This window comes from Rousettus aegyptiacus, unplaced genomic scaffold (genome assembly GCF_014176215.1).
Source record: "Rousettus aegyptiacus isolate mRouAeg1 unplaced genomic scaffold, mRouAeg1.p scaffold_m13_p_3, whole genome shotgun sequence".
Lineage (NCBI taxonomy): Eukaryota > Metazoa > Chordata > Mammalia > Chiroptera > Pteropodidae > Rousettus > Rousettus aegyptiacus.
In genome coordinates, this window is record NW_023416306.1 from 170,319,044 (window position 1) to 170,341,662 (window position 22,619).

A 22,619-nucleotide genomic window follows, 5' to 3' on the forward strand; every position below is an offset into this window, starting at 1 on the left:
AGACACCAGGCACCCCGGCGGGCACATGAGATTCGGAGAAAGAGTAAAATAAAAGCCACACAACCTTCGCACAAGCTGCAGGGTGACGACGGGAAGAAGGAAGGAAGCGAGAGCGCGAGCCGGCCGCATGCAGAGCCGAGCCGACGAGCGCCAGGGAAAGGGGACCGGGCCCGACCCGGCGGACGACGAGGGGCCGGGCGCTCCCTGCACCTGCTGCCACCTCGGAAGCGGGGACCCGAGCGCAGGACGCCGGGAGGGGACGCGGGGCAGCAATGAGCGCGCCCTCACCCCGGCAGGGCCGGAGGTCAAAGGCCAAGTGGTGCTCCCCGATCTCCCCGAGCCTCCAGCACCCAGCCCTCTTCTCCGGGCCCCAGGGCGCACACCGCCGCTCACACCCCTGGCCCGCAGCGGCCGGGGTGGCGCGTGCCTATCTCGGCCGAGGGACGGCGGCCGGGGCGGGGGTCGACGTCGCAGCGTTCGGGGACAACGGCGCGAGTCTGCCCCGCGGGCCGCGCTCGCGGAGGGGCCGCCGCCGGCACTCACCTGCCTGCTTACCCCTCTGCGCAGCGGCAGCGGCACCACACTCCAGCCCAGACCCACCGTCCGCCTCAACCAAGCCCCAGGCGGTAGCAGCGGCGGCGGCGGCCGGACGGGAGGGGCGGGACGGCGGCCTGAGACGGCCCCGCCGCCGCGGCCCAACCCGGCTCCTCCCGTCCCCGGGCCCCGCCCCTGGACTGCCGCCGCCGCCGCCCATTGGCGCGCGGCTCAGACGCATGGCGCAGCCCCGCCCCGCGACCCCCCTACCGTTCTCCTTCGGCTCCTCCCCAGCCATTGGGCCTGCCGGCTCCCCGGGCCGGAGCTGCCGGCTCGGCCCCCTGCAGCTCCAAGGCTACAATTGGCGGGTGTGCGCCACGCCCGGGCACTGATTGGAGGACGGGCTCCCTGGGCCCCGCCTCTCGAGTCCAAGTTCCGTTAGCAGGTTCGGTTGCTCCCGAATTTTCTTCGCTCCGGGGGCGGGACCGATGGGAGGGACCCTCTGGCAGGCTCCTCCTCCTGCGGGAGAGGCCGGAAGGAGACTGGCCGCTCTTTCCTCCTTTAGGAGCTCTACTTTCTTCTGATTGGTTGGCAGGTGCCGTCGCGTGTTTTCTGACGCCGACGCAGCGTGATGACGTGTGCCCCGACATCCAACGTCCAAAATGGCTGCAGTCGGCAAGGAGAGACGTCGCTAAGGGGCTTGCCTGAGGCGAGGGGTGAGTGACCCACAGAGCGCGGGCAGCGCCGCCCACCTCCCGCGTACCTGGAGGTCGGAGTAGGATATGGCCAACCGCCTCCATCCGCTGGCGGAGGCTCTCTTCCTGGAGTCCACCTTCCTCCGCTACCCCCAGTGCTTATCGAAGTTAGCGGGCGATGGCGGGGTTGCGGGACGGGCTTCAGGAGGGTTTGAGGCGGAGGAGCAGTGCAGGGAGGTCAGCGTGGACCCAAGAGTTGGTAGCCCTCGCAGAGAGGGACGTCTAGGGTTCGGGGAACTTTCTAGCAGGTGAGAAGGGGCAGGGGTCTTAACACGCGCATGCACATTCTTAACCGCACAACCGCCGACTACACATCGTCCCAATTACTTCACATCATCCCGGTCCAAACCGTAGTTAGGTCTGGGACTTTGGGTATTGTTCCACGTCTGGGGTACTGCGACTTTGGAGCCTCAAGAACCATGTAACAGGGGTGGGACTAGGTTTGAGGAAAAGGCATGAGGAATAAGGAAGTAGGCATATTAAGGAAAAGGTACTTCCGCGATTAGATTCGTTCTTGCCCGAGACTTCGTTCTTACCAACTCTCTTCTCGATTGGTTTGGTATTTTGTTAAAGGAATCGTTCTTTCAAAAGTTGGGGCGTTAGTCTAGAGGTTCTCTAAAAGCTCTTAACACTATTACCGTCACAAAGCATGGTCGGTAACGCTTCCTGAATTTGGATGGCCAGTTAAATGGAGCTTTCGCTAAATCTTCTGACGTTAGGAACGACTTCTGAGAGCAGTTAGTTGAGGGTGGCTTTTTATGTTTTTAAGGGGACTTTGGTAATGTTTGTGTACCTCGGTCGAAATCGCTCTTGCAGTTGTAGGCATTCATTAAGAGCTTACGAATGTTGTTGCTAGAATGAATGCTCCACTAGGAACTTTTCGTATCCCCAGCACCTAGAATACTGTGTGACTTACGGTCAGCTTTCTATATTGCTGAATGAAGAATGGATGGACGACTAGTAGTAGTATTCATAGACATTTTGGTTAAAATTGGGTACCTAGGATACTTGTTTGTTATATGATCTTGACTATAAATGTAATAATTATCCAGGCTTGTGGGGGTTTTGTTCAGTGTGACTACTATAGGTGTCTAATTTGGGGGTTTTATTTTCTTTTGTATTATTTTTATTATATGCATTTTTCAAACATATTGGTTGATTCGTGCCTAAAACATTTTTAGCATTTGTTTCATTTTGAAAACATAATTTGCACTTAACAAGGAATAAAGAAACGGTCTAATTGTTAAGGAGAGCCTTAAATTTTAAATACCATTTCTAAAAATTAAATGTCAAAGAAAAAAGTTGGTAGTTTTGGCCTACAAAATGAGCTACAGTCATGCACCCCATGACCATGTTTCAGTCAAGGACGGACCACATATACGAAGGTGGTCCCGTAAGATGATAGTGAAGCCAAAAAATTCCTATTGCTCGAAGTCAGAGAATTCCAATTGCTCATGGTGTGGTAGCTGTCCTAATGTTATGTAGCACAAGGCATTACTCATGGGTTTGTGGTGATGCTGCTGTAAACAAACTTGTGATGCCAGTCATGTAAAAATATAGCAAATATAATTATGTGTAGTATAGAATACTTGGTAATGGTAAATGCCTATTACTGGTTTATGTATTTACTATACCTTTTGTAATTCTAGAGTGTAGTCTTTATACTAAAGAAAAAATTTGCTGTAAAACAGTAAACCTGTTATGCCAGCGGTAGCCTCATACATTTCGTGTCTACTGTTTCTCCTGTTTGCATTATTGTCTCCATTTCACCCCATCTCTTGATTACATCTTTTCCCTTGTGCTTAATTTACTAGGATGTGATTTACTGCTACTGTGTTTTGTACAGTTGCTGCATGCAGTACAGTCTTGTAGCCTAGGTACAGTAGGCTATACCACTTAGGTTTGTGTAAGTGCACTGTGATGTTCACAAGAATGGAATCATCTAAGGATGCATTTCTCTAAACATATTCCCATCCTTAAGTAGCATTTCAGGAGGTTATGTAGTTTATTTCAGGAGGTTATGTCTGAAAGCAGTGAGTTCACTGAGGGTCTAGAAGGAAGAAAAACGTTTTCTGTTTGTTTTCTCCAAAACTGGGTAAGGACAAATAAATCAAGAAGAATTACCTTCAGGGTAATTAGAGAGATTGTAAAGCATATCTAATTGGATTAAATCTCACTTGTATATTTAGGCTCAGATAAATTATATGTTAGAGAATATGCAGATAAAATTGTAAAATCATTGTTCAAAGCTTCTGAGGAATCCTAAAAGCACAGTTAATGATAGAACACTGGAGTCTGGTCAATGTCTCAGTTTTTGCAGAGCAAATAGATGGCTCTTGGGTGCTAGAGCTTGTTAATAATCTATTTTAGAATCTTGTTGGGAAAACAAAAAGAGAGTTTGTGAATATTTGGGAAAGGAGAGCTGATCCCCTCAAACCAGCAGAGTTTCGGTTTAAAACCATGTTTCCTTTTGTTGTAAATGTACTGGATTGATGGTGGATGGAGGATGAGTTCATTTAGGTTTCCTTAGGGTACTGAACATAATCTTTCTTCCTATCCTAGTAGATACAGATAGATGTACACTGGATAAAGTCTAATTAGATGGATTTGTATCCACTTGAATTACCAAAACCGAAATGTTGGTTAATGAATGATGACAGCCTAAATGAGGAGAGAGATATAGAGATTGGCTACAGGGCTCTTACCCTGATTAGCACTTTTTTATTACCAACTTTAATATAAGAGGCATGCTTCTTAAATTAATAAATGCATACAAAACCTGTAGTGATAGCTAGCATGCTAGATGACACTCAGGATTCAAGGAGATCTTAAAGGCTGAAATAATAGGCCCAAACTAACAAGACGTAAGTTTACCAGGAACGATTAAGTTTACAAAAACCCAGTTGCCCATGTTTGAGATGAGGAAGACGTAACTTGACAAAAATGGTTCTAAGATGTAATGTTCCATAGAAGCAAAGTAGTGTCCAGATTGAGGGAAGGCAGTACTACCTTAGTCTAGTGGCAGATTGTGACTCTGCCATTTACTAGCTGTGTGAATTAGCCAAGTCGCTTCTCATCTCTTTCGCTCCATTTTCTCAGTGATAACTTGTGAGGATAAGAAAATATAGCTTGCAGGCCTGCTGCAACTCCGTGGGCACACAGTGGACATGTTTCTGCATATTCCCAGTCTCCTTTCCCCGATGTACTGTGCAGATCAAATAAAGACTATTGTTTTCCATTTTGATTGCTAATATTTAGGAAGGATCTTGAAACACGAAAAACCGTGTTATGGAAATGGGATGTTTGTTTACAGCCTTGGAGAATAGAAGGGAATGTAAAAATTGTCTTCACATATTTGAAAAGCCATCAGCAGACAAGGGAGAGGTTGTTTTCAAGGAGCTAAGTGAGAGCTAGAGTTGTTGAAAGGTAGAGTTCATTCATTCATTATTCTGTGGATGAACAGAACAGATAATAGATGAATAGAACAGATAGAAATCAATATAAAATTAATAGAAGAATCAATGGGAACAACAGTTATTGATACTCAGCAATGCTATAGGCTTCTTCGTACACTAGTAAGGTCATCTTAATGAAGGTTAGTGAATGACCCAATATTGTTTAGAGGGAATTTCTGTATGGTGTGAAAAAAAAGTTGAGTAGTGACCTTTACTATTGTTTCCAACTTGTAAGTATTCATAATTATAAATGTTGAAAAATGAATTTAATCTTTCATCATGTAAAATGGTATATCTAAAGCACATTACTGAAAGATGTTGCTAAAATGCCTTAATGTGCCCTTTGTTTATGGAGAGATTTTTACTTTGTGGAGCTCATAAATCTCGCAGTCATTTTCATAACAATCATAAACTACTAATGAGAAAATTTATGACTTTTTAGGGTCTTGTGAAAAAATAATTAAAGAGTAATAGGGACCAGATTATAGAACTGAGGTGAGAACTTTTTAAGGGTGATGAATGATTTAGAGGACTGTTTCTGTTCTGTTTATGCACATTTATTTTCACTGCATTTCATGTATTGTTTATTTTGCCCCATACTCTAAAGGCATCTACACTAGATTGTTAGACAGGGTTTGGTCAATGACAGCAAGGTAAAACAGGCTTATTTGTCCGCTTGTGGACTGAGATTCTTTCCCGTCATATTTCATCCCTGCTGGGTTATTCCTAACCCTTTTCTCCACTCTGCCCCTTTCCTCTCAGCGGATGTCTTGGCATTCTATTTCCCAGAGAAAATGGAGATACCGTTTTGTAATTTACTTCCTCCCCCTTAAATGATTTTTCAAATAGCTTCCCCAACTTTTCTGTCCCTTCTGTCATAGAGAAAGAGCTTCCTTTCTAAGGTTAAGTTTTGTACTGTGCTTTTTATTATTCCTTGACCAGTTCACCCCTCAGTGGCTCATTCAGCCTCTTCTGGTGGCTCATTCCCTTCTGCATCACACATCCTTCGTTCTCTTTTATGCTGAAAAAAACAAGAACAACCTATTCATAGCCTGTTCATACCGCTCGCAGTCTTCCCTCTGCATGTTTAAAAGGTGCTCTGCTTACATAGGTGTATATATCTGCTTTATTGAGCTATAATTCACAAACCGTATAAATCACCTATTTAAAGTGTGCAAGTAGGTGGTTTTTAGTGTATTCAGAGTTGTGCAACCATCACTACAACCAATTTTTAGTCTCTAATAGCTAATTATCAATTCTGGTAACCTTTTCTTAATTCCTTGTCATTTACGTACGTACTTACTTACTTAACTTATTTATGGGTTTGTCACTGTTGACCAAGACATGACCTCCGTCTTTAAGTCGATATCTCTTGGTTTCTTGCACAATTAAGGATGCAAATTCCCCTGCCTCTGGCCATGCCTTTCCTTTCTCTCCTTTGGTGATTCTTCCTGCTTCCTCAGTTTAGAGTTCTGTCGCCAGATCCCTTTTTTGACTCTCCATCGCTCCATCTGTCACCATGACTTTAGTTGTCAATTCCACATAGGTGAATCCCTAGTAGATATGTTCTTTCCAGATTTCAGCAGAGCTATTTATCTGTGTGATGGATGTTTCCACACTCAGTTCTTCAAACCTGATGTTTATAGAGCCAAATTCTCCTTTTCCTCCCCCGATCAAAACCAGCTCTTTTCCACATTTTCCTTTTTGATGTCACCCCTCCCTGTCAGTCAAGCAAACTTGAATTTATCTCTTGCCATTCTTTGCCTCTCAGTCAGTTGCTGATGTCCGCTTTTTCCCGCATTGGGCAGGTCTTCATGAGGCATTACTTGAACCGGTACTGTAGTCTCCAACCGGTCTGCCTTCTGCAGCTCTCTAAACAGCCCTGCATCATCATCTCTTTCCCCCTTTTCCGTGCTTCACTGTTTTTCATGGCATCCGGCACTTTCTGACAAATATTAACCTGTGTGTTTCTCTTTGTCTCTGCCACTAGACCTCTCCGGTGGGCCAGAGACTGCACCTCTCTTGTTCCCCGCTATGTCATTAAGGCCTGGCTCGTAGTAAATGCTCAGCAAATATTTCTGCAAATAAGCACTATACGTGGGAACCGTTAGGTTCTTAAAGTAGAAGTTTTTAAGAAAACTCAAAATTCGAGTCAAGGCTGTAGGTTATTAAATAATGTACAAAAATTAATTTCTTAGTTTTGATAAATATACCATGGTTATGTAAGTCATTACCATAGGAGAAGCTGGGTGGAGGGTATACAGAAATTTTCTGTACTACCTTTACAATTTTCTGTAAATCTATAATTTTTTTTTAACACAGAAAATTCAACTGATTTATTTCAAAACTGATTATTTCATCTTATAATTATTTTAAAATAAGGGTTTTTTTTTTTAAAGCTAAAGCTATGTAAAAATATATACTCAAAGAAAGTAGTCTTGTTCTTATTTCTGTCCTTTCTGTCCTGTTCTTCCCTGTTCCACATTGGTAGCCATTATTTTTATTACTTTAAGATTTTTGCCATCTTTTCATAGCTGCATGGTGCACCATTGTGTTAATGTGCCCAGTGTTATTCAGCCAGTGCCCTGTTGGAGTTGTTTACAGTTTTTGCTATTTGAAATGACACTTTGGTGAATAATCTTGTTCATATGTTGCTTCATACTTGTGATGGTATTTTCAGAGTAGATTCCTAGAAGCGAGATTGCTAAAGCAAGAGCGAGTATGTACGTAATTTTGTTAGATGTTGCCAAATTCTCCTCTGTGAGTCGTTGCAGTTTACACTCCCACTTAGCAGTCTGAGATCACCTGCCTCTCCTAGAACCTGTTGGATTTTGTTCCAATTTGATGGGTGAGAGATGATATCTCAGTGTGACATCTTACTATGAATGCTTCATATTTGCTGAGGCTTTAGTTAAGGGTCTCCCCATTCCCAACCATAGCCCAATTCAATCACATACAAAAGTGTAAATTAGTTCAAGAAGATCACGATTCTCCAGGTACTTCTTCCTGTTAAAGCAGCGGTCCCCAACCTTTTTGACACCTGGGACTGGTGCTCCTATGAGGTAGAATTGAGGGGGTGACGCCAGCGCTGGGGAGCGGCTGCAAACAGATGAAGCTTCACCCACCCCCCACTCACCTCCTGCTGTGGGCCCGGTTCCTAACAGGCCATGTGGTACTGGTCCGCAGCTCAGGGGTTGGGGACCCCCGTGTTAAAGGAAAGCTCTGATTCTCTTCAGAGCTCCCATCCCAGGTACAGGGAGGAGGAGCGCACTCAGCCTGTCGGGTCACCTTTCCCAAAGTTAGGCTCCCAGATTGACCACGGGCCCTGGCCCAGAGCCTGGCCACCAAGCTGCTGCTTTCTCTCTTCTCAGACTAACCTGGTTCGAGCACCTCTTTTAGAACCTTTTTGCAGCCCTCTTTGCAATTTTCTATTCTCTGATCTAATTTGCAAACAATTTACATATTACAGTGACCTCTAGATGAAAGTCATTTTTTTGTTTTCTCAAGATGGAGCTTTTAGAGAACTTTGTTATTCTAAATGAAAAAGAAGAGGATGAGAAGGCAAGAAAAATATAAAGCGACTTCTTCCCTCCGTTGTCGACCACCTCCCTCCACCCACTCTGCCAGATCACGCCCCACACCTGATCTGTATTGCTCAATTCAGTGACTTGTACAGATGTGAATTCATCCAGTCAAGTGGCTTTTCTAAATGAAAGTACCTAAGTGAAATTGTATAAACTAAAAGAAGGAAAATTCGATTAGGTGCTGGTTGGAAGAAATGGATAATTGTGGAGCATAAATCTTTTTAGGGGTTTGGGACAGGCCTGGGTTTTACTGAAGAATGGAGTCTTGACTAGCCTGCAGGAGCTGGGTCTCATGAAGAAGAGCAGAAAGGAGAACGAGGCAGAAGTGCTCTTCCTTTCAAACTACCACGAAATTTGGGGGTTGTTACACTGTGGGTCACTTACAGCATAGACGTTCCTCGGTGTCCGCATTGATTGGTTCCAGGACTTCCCGTGGATACCAAAATCCATGAATGCTCAAGTCTCTTGTATAAAATGCCTAGAACAATATGGATGTGCTAAATTGGCTTTAGAGGTGAATCTGGGCTTCTAACTGCCAGTCAACAGTGTCATTTCTGTAGGAAATTAGGTACGATCTATAATTATAGATTGATTATAAAGATTGGCATTGCTTCATGTGGAGTGTCTCTTTCCAACTTCGCTGCTTCTCTTCGCCTTAGGATTCTTAACATTTTCAGAGAGTCTTTTGGAAGGAACACGTCTACTTCAATAAATGAAGGAGAATAAAGAAAATTCAAGCCCTTCAGTAACCTCAGCAAACCTGGACCACACAAAACCATGTTGGTACTGGGATAAGAAAGACTTGGCTCACACACCCTCCCAGCTAGAAGGACTTGATCCAGCCACTGAGGCCCGGTACCGCCGAGAGGGAGCCCGATTCATCTTTGATGTGGGCACACGTTTGGGACTGTATCCTTTGGAATCTGTTGTAGAAAGCCTCCCCCTACCACCAAGAATTAAATTAGATGCCGTAGACAAAATATACAGTACTATCTCTGTACTAAACGGCTCTTAAATATCTTTGCTACTTAAATGTTATTTCTAACTTGCTTGGCTCTTCAGGGGTTTTCTATTTCATGTTTATCATTTAAACATATAGACTTAGACGCTGAGCAAGTGGCCATCAAGAGGCAAGCAGCCCCCAGTGGTGACAGCGGGCACGTTCCTACGTGGTTGAAACCCTACCCTGTCAGCACGGAAACTGGACTTGGCGAAGTCTTAAACCAGAATTCTGACACCCTGAGAGTCCCATCCGCCCGCCTTGCCACTGACAGTGTTTACCACTGATTCCGTTGTGTTCATCTGTCTATATTGTTTTTCCACATTTAACGAAGACCGTAACTGGTAAAAAACTCTTATCTAAAATCCTTAACCAGAACAACAGGCACTATGATACCCTGGCAACTGGGATAATTTACTTTCATCGCTTCTACATGTTTCACTCCTTCAAGCAGTTCCCCAGATATGTGAGTATTTGCATCTTCATGTAATTCTCTATCACATGTTGTTATTTCCACACAGTTTCTTGGGCTGATTTTTTAAAAATATTTTTTATATTTTTATATTTCCAGAAAGTACTTATTTTTACATACTACATACCATATGTAAAGAAAATCAAGTTTGAACTTTTTTCCCAGTAACCATATTCAGATCTTTAATTTGGCTGACATGGGCCACAGTCGTATCGCACTTTGTGTGAAAGTTTGCTTCCTTATTACCCTCCCTGGGATAAAGTTGGGCTTATCACTGAGACCCAACCAAGATAAAAGAGAAATTCTTCAGGCCACATCACTTATTCTTCAGTTACTCCTTAAACATGCACTGTGTCTCCTGTGAGATGTTAAGGCAGGGAGCCTGCCTCATTCGCTTCAGTCCAGAGTAGATGGCATGACACATACAAAACGTGGTAGAGAGCGAGGCCATAAGAGCATTCAAGGAAGAGAGGTTAATCACATTGTGGAGGGATCAGGGAACATGCCAGGCAGGAGATGCCGGCAGCAAGTGTAAGCAGGGCTCAGACGTGCTGAGATGGACAGAGCGTTAGTCCAGCAGGAAGTAGCATGACAGATGCAGGTGGAGCCTAGACAGGAGATCGGTTCGGCAGGAGGGGAATGGTGCGGCCCTGGATGGAAAGGTAGACCAGATCAGACCAGCTTGAGCCTTGAATGCCAGACTAGGCATTTGAATTCAGTGGGTAAACTGAAGGGTTTCATAAAGAAGATGATAAAATTAGATTTAACAGGAAGTTAATCTGTTGGGAGTTCTTCCTTTTGTTAAGATTGTACTTAGTTTTGTACACAGGTTCTGGAGGAAGGAGACCACGTCAGAACCAGTGTTGTACCCCTGGTACGGTGTCTGATATCTAATGTGATTAGGATTCTGTGGACAGAGGGACATGCCAGAGAGTAGGGCGGGCAAAGAGAAGTTGAAGATAAGGCGGTGAGAAGACCTCAGTGATGTAGGAAGTGGACGAGGGTCCGGGCAGCTCCAGAGAGGGAAGAAAGTGTGGGTGTTGACATAGAGATGGATTCCACCAGACAGACAAACATTTACTTGTGCTTTTTCTGTAGCAAAGTTAGCTGTTTAGAGAGTCATTATCTTTAAGATTGCAATGTAAAAAGAAAATCTGTTTCTGTGACTTTTCTGGCATCTTCTTTGTTTAGATGACATGTTCTTCAGAAAATTAAATTTATGAAGCCATATTGGGGTGGGGGTTGGGTTTGTATATGTGACATTTCCTTCAAGCTTTCAGAGTGTCAGTATTCGTAAGAAAGAGGTGGGCGGGGGGGGGCAGTTCGTCATGAAGGCCTGAGGCCCTCATTTGTGTTCTGTGTGAGCTTTGGTAACTTCTGTCTCCCTTTTAGGTAACAGGAGCTTGTTGTCTCTTTCTGGCTGGGAAAGTAGAAGAAACGCCCAAAAAATGTAAAGATATCATCAAAACAGCTCGTAGTTTATTAAATGATGTACAATTTGGCCAGTTTGGAGATGACCCAAAGGTAAGAATCATAACTTCTGCCTTTAAATCTTGATTCCCATGGTGGCACTTAGAGGGCCTTTGTTGACAAAACAGACATGGCCTTTGCTCTCATGGATTTTAAGGTTGAGTAATGGGATAGATTTTCATCAAATATTCATAGAACTGTTTGATTATGAGCAGCTGTTTAAAAGTATGCAGTGAGGACATTCAGCTTGGGAACCTAGATAAGTCCCCCAGGCAGGTAGTTTGGGGCCTAGGGAAAGTTCCCTGAGGAATGAAGCTTGTGCTCAGACCTGTAATTACCCCATTAACTGGGGATTTGAAACACAAAGGGAGGCCAGGCCTTGGGCTGTTTTGTAACACTGAGCGCCTGGACACCATTGGCTCACTTGGTAGAAGGCCGTTTCTAAATTTAGCAGATTTGTTGAAGTTTCTGGGAAATAGGTGGTGACAAAGAGGACAGGGAGGCAGTCTTAGCAGGATTTTTGTCAGACTTTTAAAAAGCTTTTCTGAGGGAATGCTCTGGAAACCAGGGTAGAAAAACCTTCGTCCTGCCATGCTGTTTGGAATACTAAACAGCAATGGGATCTTCTCTGTTCGGTGAAGCAGGCTGTGCTTCAGAATGAAGGCCTGTTACCTGTGTTGTCTTCTCTTCCCAGAGTTGATGGGTTCATGAAGCTGTTAATGATGAGTTTTCTGTCCTCTACAATGCAAAGCCCTTTTTTCTCTAATGCAAACAAGCAATTCTCTCTAATTGTTCTTCTCACATAGGGTGTCTTCATTATATTTTACAAACTTTGGATGAGACGATTCAGCACAGTTAAAAATGTTTGTTTCCCTAAATTGTCCTGTAAATTCAGTGGGTCCCAGTCAGAACATTAGTAGCTTTCACTTTTTCTAGAATGATAGTAAAATAATACTAGAATTTCAAGGGGAACATGCAAAAATCAGAAACTTCTTGAAAAAGGAGCTAAAATTGAACTGTCCCTTCCAGATGTTAATTAAACCTGTTTGCTTCTGGTACAGAAGTAGACTGCAAATCAATGGACAAAAAAGATTTCGTGTTGTGTGTTTGCACAGGTAGTTTAGGATTCAGTTTAACAAAAGCGAAATGATGATCTCGTAAATGACGTTGGGTCAGCTTATTTTAGATGAAAGATTTAAACAAGTGACGTGACCTTATTCACGCACATACACTCCAATACATGTTTTCAACTGGCAACGCGTGAAGCTGTCACTGTCGTAATCTCTTGCTTAAGTGTTCAGTGTAAATTCCTAAAGGATTGCAGTTTTTCAATGGAGGTCTGGAAAGAAATGCCAGTTCACTGACATTACCTACAAAGTGGAGTCCGTTTTGTAAAGGGTGACCTGTGCGCTTGAAAGCAAGAACATTTCTAAGAATGTTTTATTTTGTTTCCAGTCTTTTTTTTTTTTTTAATTAGCTCTGATTGTGTTGTCTTCTTACTTTCAGTTATTTTCAGAATTTATCATTGTCTCGAGCATGCTAAAAGCATGAGTGGGAGAGAGGAGAAAAGGAATGAAAATGGTTGTTAAACTATAACTCGAAGAGAATAAATAGGAAAGCTTACGTTTTAATGCTGTTGCAGACCTGTGATTGAAATTACTGTCCTGTTTGTTGTTCTATTTTTAGGAAGAAGTCATGGTTCTGGAGAGAATCTTACTACAGACCATAAAGTTTGATTTACAGGTAGAACATCCATACCAATTCCTACTCAAATACGCAAAACAACTCAAAGGTAAGAAGAAAAGTTATTAAAAGACCTTTGTCATTGTGAAGTCAAGTCTTTGTAATAGTTTGATGACACTGAATTACGCCTCTCGAAAGAGGGAATTAGAGAGTTTCACGCGTGAGTTTAGTGCCCAGCCGTGGCTCGCTCGGATAGGTCAATATGGTGGCTGTCGACGCTGCTTCTTTGTGTGTAAACAGATTCTGTCCTCCAGTTGCCCAGTGATGTGGGCAGGAAAATGAGTCAGAGCTTTTTGAATAGCCTAATAGAATCAGCCTTCGAGCCAGGTTTCCCATCAATGGTGGCTCAGCGGAGGTCACGTGGGAAGAGGAGAGCTGGGTCTAGAGCCCCTCGTTTATCCTCTTTCCCGGGCCGCAGCGCTTTGCTGAGTACTGGAATGGTGCTCAGGGCGCCCCGGCCTTTAAATACATACTCGTTGCTTCCAGTGCTGCTTTTTTCTCCCCCTGTTACTATTAATTTACCTCTTCCTCCCCATGTCTAGGTGATAAAAACAAAATTCAAAAGTTGGTTCAAATGGCATGGACATTTGTAAATGACAGGTACGTGTGCTCAAATGTTGATTTAATTATAATATTTTAGAATAGGCAGGGACTGTATGTGTCATTTTATCTAAGCCCCTTATTTTCTATCGAGGAAACCGACTTGCCGCAGCTTGAAGAGCCAGTTAATGGCAGAGCTGGGGCTGAAGGCCAGGTCATCTGCTCCCAGCAGAGGGACCTCCCTGCCACATCATTATGGTGCAGGATGCTGAAGCCTTATCACCAGCTTGAAACATAAGCCCAAAACAATACACCAGAGAACTTTGACAGATAAATATTTAGAGCCCGTTTACTTCTACCCCCTGTCCCCATTTCAGAGCCGTGAGGTTCTAGAGCCCAGGGACCCACAAGGGTTCCGCTCAGAGAACAGTGGGGCTGTCATCATTAGAGACGGTTCAGGGACTAGCGTTTCCGTGGTTTGGAGAATATGAACCATTTTCATTGGCCTTCGAGATGTGGCAGTTTTTTAATCTGCCGGAATTCTTCTGATTCTTTAAGGAACAGACAAATTAGTAACTATGGTTAAATTAATGTATTTTGATACCTTTAGAAGACTGAAAACTTGCTCTTATTCATAATAACTTTAATCATGTTTAGAGAAGAATAAGCAAATTGGCATTTAGATATGGCATCTGATTTCCATGCATTGGGTTAATCATAAATGTGGGCTCATTTAAGTCAAGTCACCTCTTTTTCTCTTTGAACTAGTCTCTGCACAACCTTGTCACTGCAGTGGGAACCAGAGATCATAGCAGTGGCAGTGATGTATCTTGCGGGACGTTTATGCAAATTCGAAATACAAGAATGGACCTCTAAACCTATGTATCGGAGATGGTGGGAGCAGTTCGTGCAGGATGTCCCTGTGGATGTTTTGGAAGGTACTGAGCTCCGCGCGGGCGAACCGTGTGTCCCGAGAACAGCGTTTCCCAGATAGGCTTACGCACCCTGTTCTTCAGAAGCGTCATCAATTGAATTCGCTAACGTGCTCACGCTGTCCAGTTTGGGTGACCTGAAAATGCCCACCAGTGCTGTGCACAGCGGAGCTGGGTGAATTACAAATATGATTCCTGCATATTGGTCCGTATCAGGGAATCACAGCTCCAAGAGAAGTGGGCTGATGTTTTTTTTCCCTAGGTAAAATTTTATTCAAAATTATCAATTTATGGTAAATGTAGTTGTTGCCTATCATTTAGACATCTGCCACCAAATCCTGGATCTTTACTCACAAGGAAAACAACAGATGCCTCATCACACGCCTCATCAGCTGCAGCAGCCCCCGTCTCTCCACCCCACACCACAAGTGCCACAAGTGCCACAGCCACAGCCATCTCAAGGCTCCGAACCGCCCCAGGCCCCGCAGAAGGACTCACAGCAGCCAGCGCAGCCACCGCCGCCACCAGCGCAGCAGCCCAAGAAACCATCCCCGCAGCCCAGTCCTCCCCGCCAGGTGAAACGGGCCGCGGTGAGTGGCCAGAGTGGCCTGGGGCACGGCGGCTGTCCTGGTAGCAGCACCCAGCCTGCATGCTCCCATTTTAAGGGATCACACAGAACACCGAATGCAGAGGGTGACTCACTCGATCTTGCCCGTAGGAAGCCTGCAAACCGACGTGGTCGGAGAGGTGGCTCCAGGAGCCAGGACGGCTCCGTCCTCCTCCTCTAGCCGCTGCTGCCTTTGCCGTCCCCGACAGGACCTGAAACCTGCCGGGGCAGCGTAGCCACGTCTGTGCCCTGCTGGAATAGGCGTCTCCAGCTCCCTCTGGCTCTGTAGTGTCCCGTTCTTTAAGTGACACTAGGTATTTGTAACTTGTCTCACCAGGGTAACATCAGCAAGCAGCACTCATCAGATTTAGGGCCTAGGACCTATTGTCACTTGGAACTCACTCTTGAGAAATGTTCGTATTTCTGTCTGATTTGGAAAAGGGGAAGAGGAAAAAAGCAGAAATAGTGCTCCGAACGTGCCAGGGTGGCCCTGCCCGTTCGAGCCAGCGTTAGGTTTGGTCCGCAGCCGCCTCTGTCCTTGTGGTTCTGCTGGTGCCTGGACCGTCAGTCTTTCCTCACTGCCGCCTGCGTCTTGGTTAACAGTTGTGTCTTCTTTTGTAACAGGTGGTTTCTCCCAAAGAAGAGAACAAAACAGCAGGTAATTTCCTGTTCTAATGTGGGTTTGGGTTTTTTGTTTGTTTGTTTGTTTTACCTGTCAAAACTTTAAATTCGTGGTCAGCATTGTTGCCTTTCAGGTTGAGATTGTCCTTAAAATTTAACCTTAGCATCCATCAAAAACTTGGCCCTGCCTGCCAGAAAAAGTGTACTGTCTTCTGTTTATCTCCTGATGTATATTTTTAGATTATATTCTGACCAAAGGTATCAGAAGACATTAGTGGCAATTAACAGTGTGCTCAGTGACATGTATAAAAACGTAATTATGAACGTAGGCGAGCTGTCCCAGCAGCATTAGTTTTTCAGAGATCAGCTAAAGGCAGCACAGTCAGAGAGTCAGGGCCCTGGGGTCCCCGTAGCTGCACAGGAGGCAGCAGAGTGCCGTGGGGGGAGGGCGGGCGCGCTGGCCGGCGGCGGTGCCCGGAGCGCCACCACGCACCCCGGCCCGGCCCGGCTGCCTCTGCCAGCCAGGCCCCTCTCAGGGTCCCTTACATGTGGATCCAGATCTAGATGTGGAGTAGAGCCCGAAGTTGGAAACAAACGGAAAGAATAAGCAGAATCTGAAAGATACAGAAGAGAAAGCAGGAAGCGTTTCGTCTCTGTCAGCCCAGCTGGCCCAGCTGGACCGACCTCCCTGAAGGCACACGCTGTTTACTCGTCTGTTTCCATTGCTTAGTTCCAGGGTAGGATCAGTGAATTGTTTGTCCAACTGTTGTTGAGATCTTCAGGTTACAGTAAAGCACATTTTTTTCAGGACTGATGTGTTCAGCAGAGGTAAATTTTTTTAGTTCTGAGTGAGCGCACAGTAAGTGTGAGCACAAAAGAGTGTGCGGCGGCCTTTGCTGCGTGATGTGCAGTCCCGCTGAGCTGATGTGCAGCGTCTGTGAGAGAAGCCGGAGCGGCCAGTGGAGGGGGACGGGCGCTGAGGGCGAGGGGCCTTCAGGTGGAAGGAGGTGGGCAAGCCAAGGCATTGGGAGGCAATGGGGAGCAGCCTCACTGGAACGTGAAGGATTGAGAGGGAGTCGCTTTGAAGAGGACAGAGTGTGTGTCGGCGGAAGCCGACGACGGCGTCGATCTGGAGGAATGGGTCTTGGCGCAGGCAGTGGTGCTGCGGGATGGCGTTGGGCAGGGGCGCGGCCTGGGCCGCGTCCATGTGAGGGCCGCCCGGCAGCAGGGACAACACAGGGCTGGGGATGGGGAGACGCTTGCCGCGTGGGAGCGAGGCCTGGGAGGGCGGAGTCAGTGTCAGCCCTGGGCCAGGAGCCGGGGTCAGGCACAGCCCGGAGGCAGGGTCTCGGGCTGCAGTGTGGGCCACTAGCCACAGGGGCTGCTGGGCACCCAGAGTGTGGCCCACGCAGGTGGCCCTGTGTCCTCAGTGCAGAATACACTCCAGACTTCCAGGAGTTAGTAGGAAAAAAGAATGTAAAGAACCTTAGTAGTGAATTTTACAGATTACACATTGAAATGGTCGAATTTTTTTACGTATCAGGTTAAGTAAAATATTTACCTTTTTTTGATGTGGCTACTAGAAAATTTAAAATTGCGTGTGCGGTTATTGGTATATTTCCATTGGATAGCACCGTTAGATCCCCGTAGCTTGGCTGGCTGTGGGCAGGGGGTGCGGGGGAGGTGCCTGAGGCGAGAGTGACGGCAGTTACAAGAGATGGAGGGGAAAGTTGCCTGTGAGCTGCCGGCTGCTGGGTCTAGAGATGGGTCCCGAACATCAGGCCCCCGGTTTTGGAGGAGAAAGAAGTTAGGGAAATAGATTCATAGTTCATCCACCCGGTGAGAAGGGATTTGGTCTCTGAGGAAGATGATAAAGAGAGAGCCGTCCCCAGACCTTGAATCCAGCCTACTTGAGGCAGAGAAAACCCAAAAAGTGGTCAGCAGCACCAGAGCAGAATCAGACTGGTGTACCAGCAAGAATGAAGTGAGTTTGGGGAAGAAAGGGCTAAAACATTGAAACAAAAAGATGGAGGTTTTTTGAGCACGTGTGCTCACTCTCTGCCTTTGGAAACAGAAGATGTTGGACTTGGTGTAGCCTCTCTGGGCAACTTAGCGTTGTCACTGTGGACAGAGGTCACGTGCAGCCGCTCGACCTCGAAGGCCGGGCTGTGTCCTCTGCCTGAGTGGCCCTGGCTACTTGCTTTAGGGTCGGCCTGCACACCTCCTCCGCTCTCCTGGCGCAGTTAACGTGCTGCTTCTGACGTGCCACTGGGAGTCAGGGTTTGTGAGACAGAGAACAAACTGGAAATGTGCCTCAGTGAGAACTAAAAGGAAGAGGTTGCTCCTGAGGACACTCGGGGCCTTGCTCTGTGTGGCATGGGGACTCCTGATAGGTCACACTGGGTCACTGAGGTGGTTCTCCGCTGCACTCAGGTCACTGGAAGGGTTTATCTTACCAATCGGCAAGGAAATTGGGGTGCGTGTCGGAAAGGGGCCGATGTAAGAAGCCGAGGGTCAGTTTTGTTTTTGGAGGCAGGGTGGGAGGACGGGGTATTTGCTTCATTCCTTTTATTCTTTTAAAAGGATTAGCACATGACAGCTTGGCTGAGGCCTCCCTCATGCTCCTTAAGGCCCAGGTCACGTCTCTTTTTCCCCAAGAGTCCTAAACGTTACATTTTTTCCTCTGTGACATGTTTATTCACATAAAGAGGTCTGAGTGCCTTTTTAATCTACCTTCTCTTTGCAGACCCACCACCACCTAAGATCCCCAAAATTGAGACCACTCACCCTCCATTGCCTCCAGCCCACCCACCGCCAGGTAAGTGTCTGCTGGAACCCGCCGGGACCGCCACCTCCTCTCTCCTACCTCCTCTCCCTGCCTTTCCGAAGGGCAGACCCGGGAGGTCCTGGGGAACGCTGTGTGTAGAAGGGAGACTTTGTAGCCGAGATTTAAAAGGTGTTAGTGACCAAGGATCGTTCGAAAACTGGTTCTCACAAACCACGTATTTTGAGGGTGTCGTAAATTCTCAGTATATCTGAATATTCGACTCCCACATCCACAAATGTTGAACTTCCCAGGAAAGGTGAGCTTAGGATCAGTTCGAGGCAAGCCGAGGCCTGCGCGGGAGTGCGCGCCCGCCTCCTGTCGGCAGGAGATCCTCTCGGTCCACTTTGAAAAATAAGCAGTTGTTCACCGGGCCACGTGGAGAGTAAATTTAAAAGTAAAAAGTCCTCAACAGGTGCACAGTGAACTAACGGGGAGGCTGCCTGGGCGTCACTGAACATAGAGGACAAAAGCTGTCAGGTGTTCTTCACCTGCGGCTACATTCTGGAAGATGAAGAATTCAACTAGAAAAGGCAGGAAGTTGTGTGTTCTCTGAAGGGCGATATTCCAGAGACTTCCCTGGACCCCTGTCGGCGCGGGTCCTCTCAGCGGCCGCACCGCGTGCCGGGCGGTGGCTGTGCGTGACCTCGGGCTCCCGGAGCTGTGTGCCCAAAGCAGACGCGCTGCTGCTTGCGTCTCTGTTCGCACTTGGTCACGTCAGTTCCTACGTCTCGGGAGAGCAGACGGTCATTTTCCACTTTGGGACGAATCCCACTCCTGGCAGGTGCGGAGGACGGGGCAGCCCCACGCGGGGAGCCCCCACAGGCAGCTGGCCTGGGACCCACAAGCCAGCCACGCCGCTAGAGGGCCGCAGTGGGGGAGGGAGCGGAGCCTGGCGGCCATGGTGCCTCTAAAAATGGAGTCGGGCGGAGGGGGCAGTGGGTCACTCCCGCGACCCCATCGCTGTTTTGTGGATGTGCGTGGGGTGGAGAAGGAAGACTCAGGAAGGGAGCGGAGCCCAGATCTCATGCGGCACGAGAGGCCGGAAGGGACGTGAAGTCACGGGGGGTGTTCCCAGGGTGGCTGTGGCAGTCGGTGTCAGCAGTGAGCATGAAGAGAGGGCGCACGAGTGCTGAGAACGCGCCTCTGTCCCCGGCGAAGTCACAGGGCAGGGCGCGTGCGCGGCTGACGTGCGGTGGCAGAGCTGCACGCTTCCAGAGGTGATTGGTTAAAGGCGGAGGAGCACGTTTGTGGACTCAGGTGCCATGGAGTGACACGTGGAGGATTCGAGCTGCCTTTCTGCACAGGTTTGAGCTCTTCCTTCGTGTGCCGCAGTCAGTTTCTAGAGCCGCAGGGCCCCTGGCCCTCCCTGGAGCCACACTGGTCTCCACAGGCACGTCTGACCTGATGGCACTGCTTAGCACATGCGGCCCCAGGGGCACGTCTGTTGCTGAAAGATGTCCTCACTGATGTGACATTCTGCTCTCACGCACTGCGACAGCACCACAGCGCCGTGTGGATGGAGCGCGGTGGCCTTGTGGCTGGTGCCAGTGCCCGGGCCTCGCCGTTGCCCAGTGCGGCCCTGGGCACAGTGCTCTCTGTGTCCACACAGTGAGGACCGTGCGGCCTTCCGGGAGCACGCCAAGGAAGCTGCCAGGGGACCGGGAACCGTCCTCGTGGCTTCGGCGTCTCCTTTTCCATGTTCTCTGGAGCTAGAAATCTTGCTCTTGTGGTTTGCCTTTGACTTCTGAGCCACCTTGGGAAAAGGCCCACCTCAGTGTTTGGCCGCCCTGGCGAGGTGGTCGGGTGTCATTTCCCAGGCACCTGCCGTGAATGAGGAGGGGGAGTCATGCGAGGGGCGGCTCTGGAAGACAGGGAGCGTGAGGGCTGTGGCTGCGAAGCCCGGGGGAGCAGGCGCAGGTGGCTCTCCGGAACACGTGACACTCGGTGCGGCCCGCCCCCGCCCGAGGCCCGCGCTCACGCCCGCCCACCCTGACGGCGCTGCTCTCCGAGCGCACACCGGGGTCTGGGGTCTGCCCCGGCTTCTCTTCGTGGCACAGAACCACAGCTGCCGGTTTGTGACTCTGTTGCCTCTGTCAGCAACTTGCCCGTTTTTGTTTTTGTTTAATGCCACTTCGTTCATTTGACTTACGCTTTGTGCTGAGTGCCAGTGCTGTAGACAGTAGTGTGCCCTGGCCCGGCCTCCAGAGGCGGAGACACGCAGAAAGGAGGGGGTCCGCGCGCGTCTGTCCCGGGAGGAGGGGGCTCCGTGTGTGGCCGTGACTGCCTGGGCCGGTGCGGTCAGGGCCGAGGGAGCGAGGGAGACCCGGGCAGCTGGAGGTGGCGGGGAGGCCTGGTGACTGGTAGGGAATGAGCTGAGGGCATCAAGATGCAGGCGCAGGCCGTGCTCGATCGCCACAGAGGTGACGACAGCTGCTCCCTGCCCCTCTGGGAGTGTGGCCTGCGCAAGCGGCAGCAGCCCAGCAGCGCTGTGACGTGGCCGGGCGCGTGGAGCGGGGCGCGTGGAGGGCGGCCGAACCGCTGTGGAGCTCTGGCCCCGAGGCAGTTGGCGGGCCGCCCCCTGCCACTAGCCCAGACTGGGCCCTGACCTGTCCCTCCCCTGCAGACCGGAAGCCTCCCCTCTCAGCTGCCTTGGGCGAGGCCGAGCCACCAGGCCCTGTGGATGCCAGTGAACTCCCCAAGGTCCAGATTCCCCCTCCGGCCCACCCGGCCCCCGTGCACCAGCCACCGCCGCTGCCACACCGGCCGCCGCCACCACCGCCCTCGAGCTACATAACGGGGATGTCCACCAGCAGCTCCTACATGTCCGGAGAGGGCTACCAGAGCCTGCAGTCCATGATGAAGACGGACGGCCCCTCCTACAGCACGCTGCCCCCGGCCTACGGCCCGCCGGCCCACCTGCCCTACCACCCCCACGTCTACCCCCCCAACCCACCCCCGCCGCCGGTGCCCCCTCCCCCGGCCTCCTTCCCGCCGCCCGCCATCCCGCCCCCCACTCCCGGCTACCCTCCACCTCCACCCACCTACAACCCCAACTTCCCACCCCCACCCCCACGCCTGCCCCCTACTCACGCCGTCCCGCCTCACCCTCCCCCAGGCCTGGGCCTGCCACCTGCTAGCTACCCGCCTCCATCCGTGCCGCCTGGAGGACAGCCACCCGTGCCCCCACCCATCCCCCCACCCGGCATGCCTCCAGTTGGGAGTCTGGGGCGGGCGGCCTGGATGAGATAACCTGATGCTGTTTTTTTTCCCCTTTTTTTTAAGAAAGTTTTTCTAATCCCCTTGGAGAGTAGTTAAAGTGGGTAAGCAGCAGGGTACCTTGTATGACGTTAGACGTGGCAGTAAGGGAAGAAACGGACCGGGCCGTGAAATCGGGGTGGCCCCCCACACCCGAGGAACGGGGACAGCGGCTTCCAGTGCGGGCTCGGCAGTGCGGGCTGCCGCTCGCTGTGCTCGCGGTCGGCCGGTGCTGGCGGAGGCCTGCGCTGGTGACCGCTCCTGAAAATGCTCACCAGCCATATTGGCTCACTAAATAGCTCAGTAAGGAGTGAATTTCCTTCTGGAAATCAGTGCCTATTTTTCCTGGATACTCGATTTTAAGTCCTCCAGTTCCGTCTGCGGTCGGGCTGTTGTCCTCGTTTCCATCCTGTGATGTTCTCTCCCACGACACCCAGTAGGTCCCAAGAACCACTTTTTTGATTTAGATATTTACATTCTTTGTATTAAAGTTATTTTGAAGGGGTTACCTGGTTGGGTGGCTTTTTTTTCTTTCCTCCAGGGAGAAGGGGGAAAATATACTTGGAAAGTAATGTCTGTTTACATCGATGTGCAGATTTCTGTATAGAGAGATATTTTTTAAGTGTGACTGTAACAAACTGTGAATTCCACCTTGGTTACAAACAAGACTCCTGTCAGTTATCCAAATAAAGTCAGCTCTGAAACCTTTGTTCCTGCTGGCCAAAGGTGGGGCTCGTGGTCTAAGGCCTCTGGGTGTGGGGTCTGGAAGCAGATCTGGCTCAGGACCCTGTGGGGGCGAGGAGGGGGGTGGGCCAAGGAGAGCC

General features: G+C 48.8%; 2 protein-coding genes across 5 annotated transcripts in view; one reads left to right on the top strand and one right to left on the bottom strand.

Annotated features, from left to right (window-relative positions):
- The window catches only part of SETD3 (SET domain containing 3, actin histidine methyltransferase), a 60,767-nt gene extending 60,054 nt beyond the window's left edge, over positions 1 to 713 (bottom strand). The window contains exon 1 of one of the 2 annotated variants that reach the window (XM_036218364.1): positions 544 to 713. The gene's annotated coding sequence lies outside the window, so the exon portion shown is untranslated. The remainder of the gene's footprint in view (positions 1 to 543) is intronic. The other variant, XM_036218365.1, reaches the window with a different exon arrangement.
- Positions 714 to 868: 155 nt separating this feature from the next.
- CCNK (cyclin K) lies at positions 869 to 22,499 on the top strand. Of its 3 annotated transcripts, XM_036218362.1 has the most exons (13): positions 870 to 979; positions 1,130 to 1,250; positions 8,252 to 8,896; positions 8,988 to 9,237; positions 9,713 to 9,794; positions 11,193 to 11,324; positions 12,957 to 13,062; positions 13,556 to 13,613; positions 14,322 to 14,491; positions 14,807 to 15,075; positions 15,717 to 15,750; positions 18,460 to 18,531; positions 21,164 to 22,499. In XM_036218362.1, exons 4-13 carry the CDS (start codon positions 9,041 to 9,043, stop codon positions 21,787 to 21,789), a joined length of 1,746 nt encoding a protein of 581 aa, XP_036074255.1. In that variant the 5' UTR covers positions 870 to 979; positions 1,130 to 1,250; positions 8,252 to 8,896; positions 8,988 to 9,040; the 3' UTR covers positions 21,790 to 22,499. The 3 variants fall into 3 exon arrangements, with proteins under 3 accessions (XP_036074256.1, XP_036074255.1, XP_016015893.2); XM_036218363.1 differs by lacking the exon at positions 8,252 to 8,896 and having other exon boundaries at positions 869 to 979; positions 14,807 to 15,060; XM_016160407.2 differs by lacking the exon at positions 8,252 to 8,896 and having other exon boundaries at positions 871 to 979.
- Positions 22,500 to 22,619: the final 120 nt, after the last annotated feature.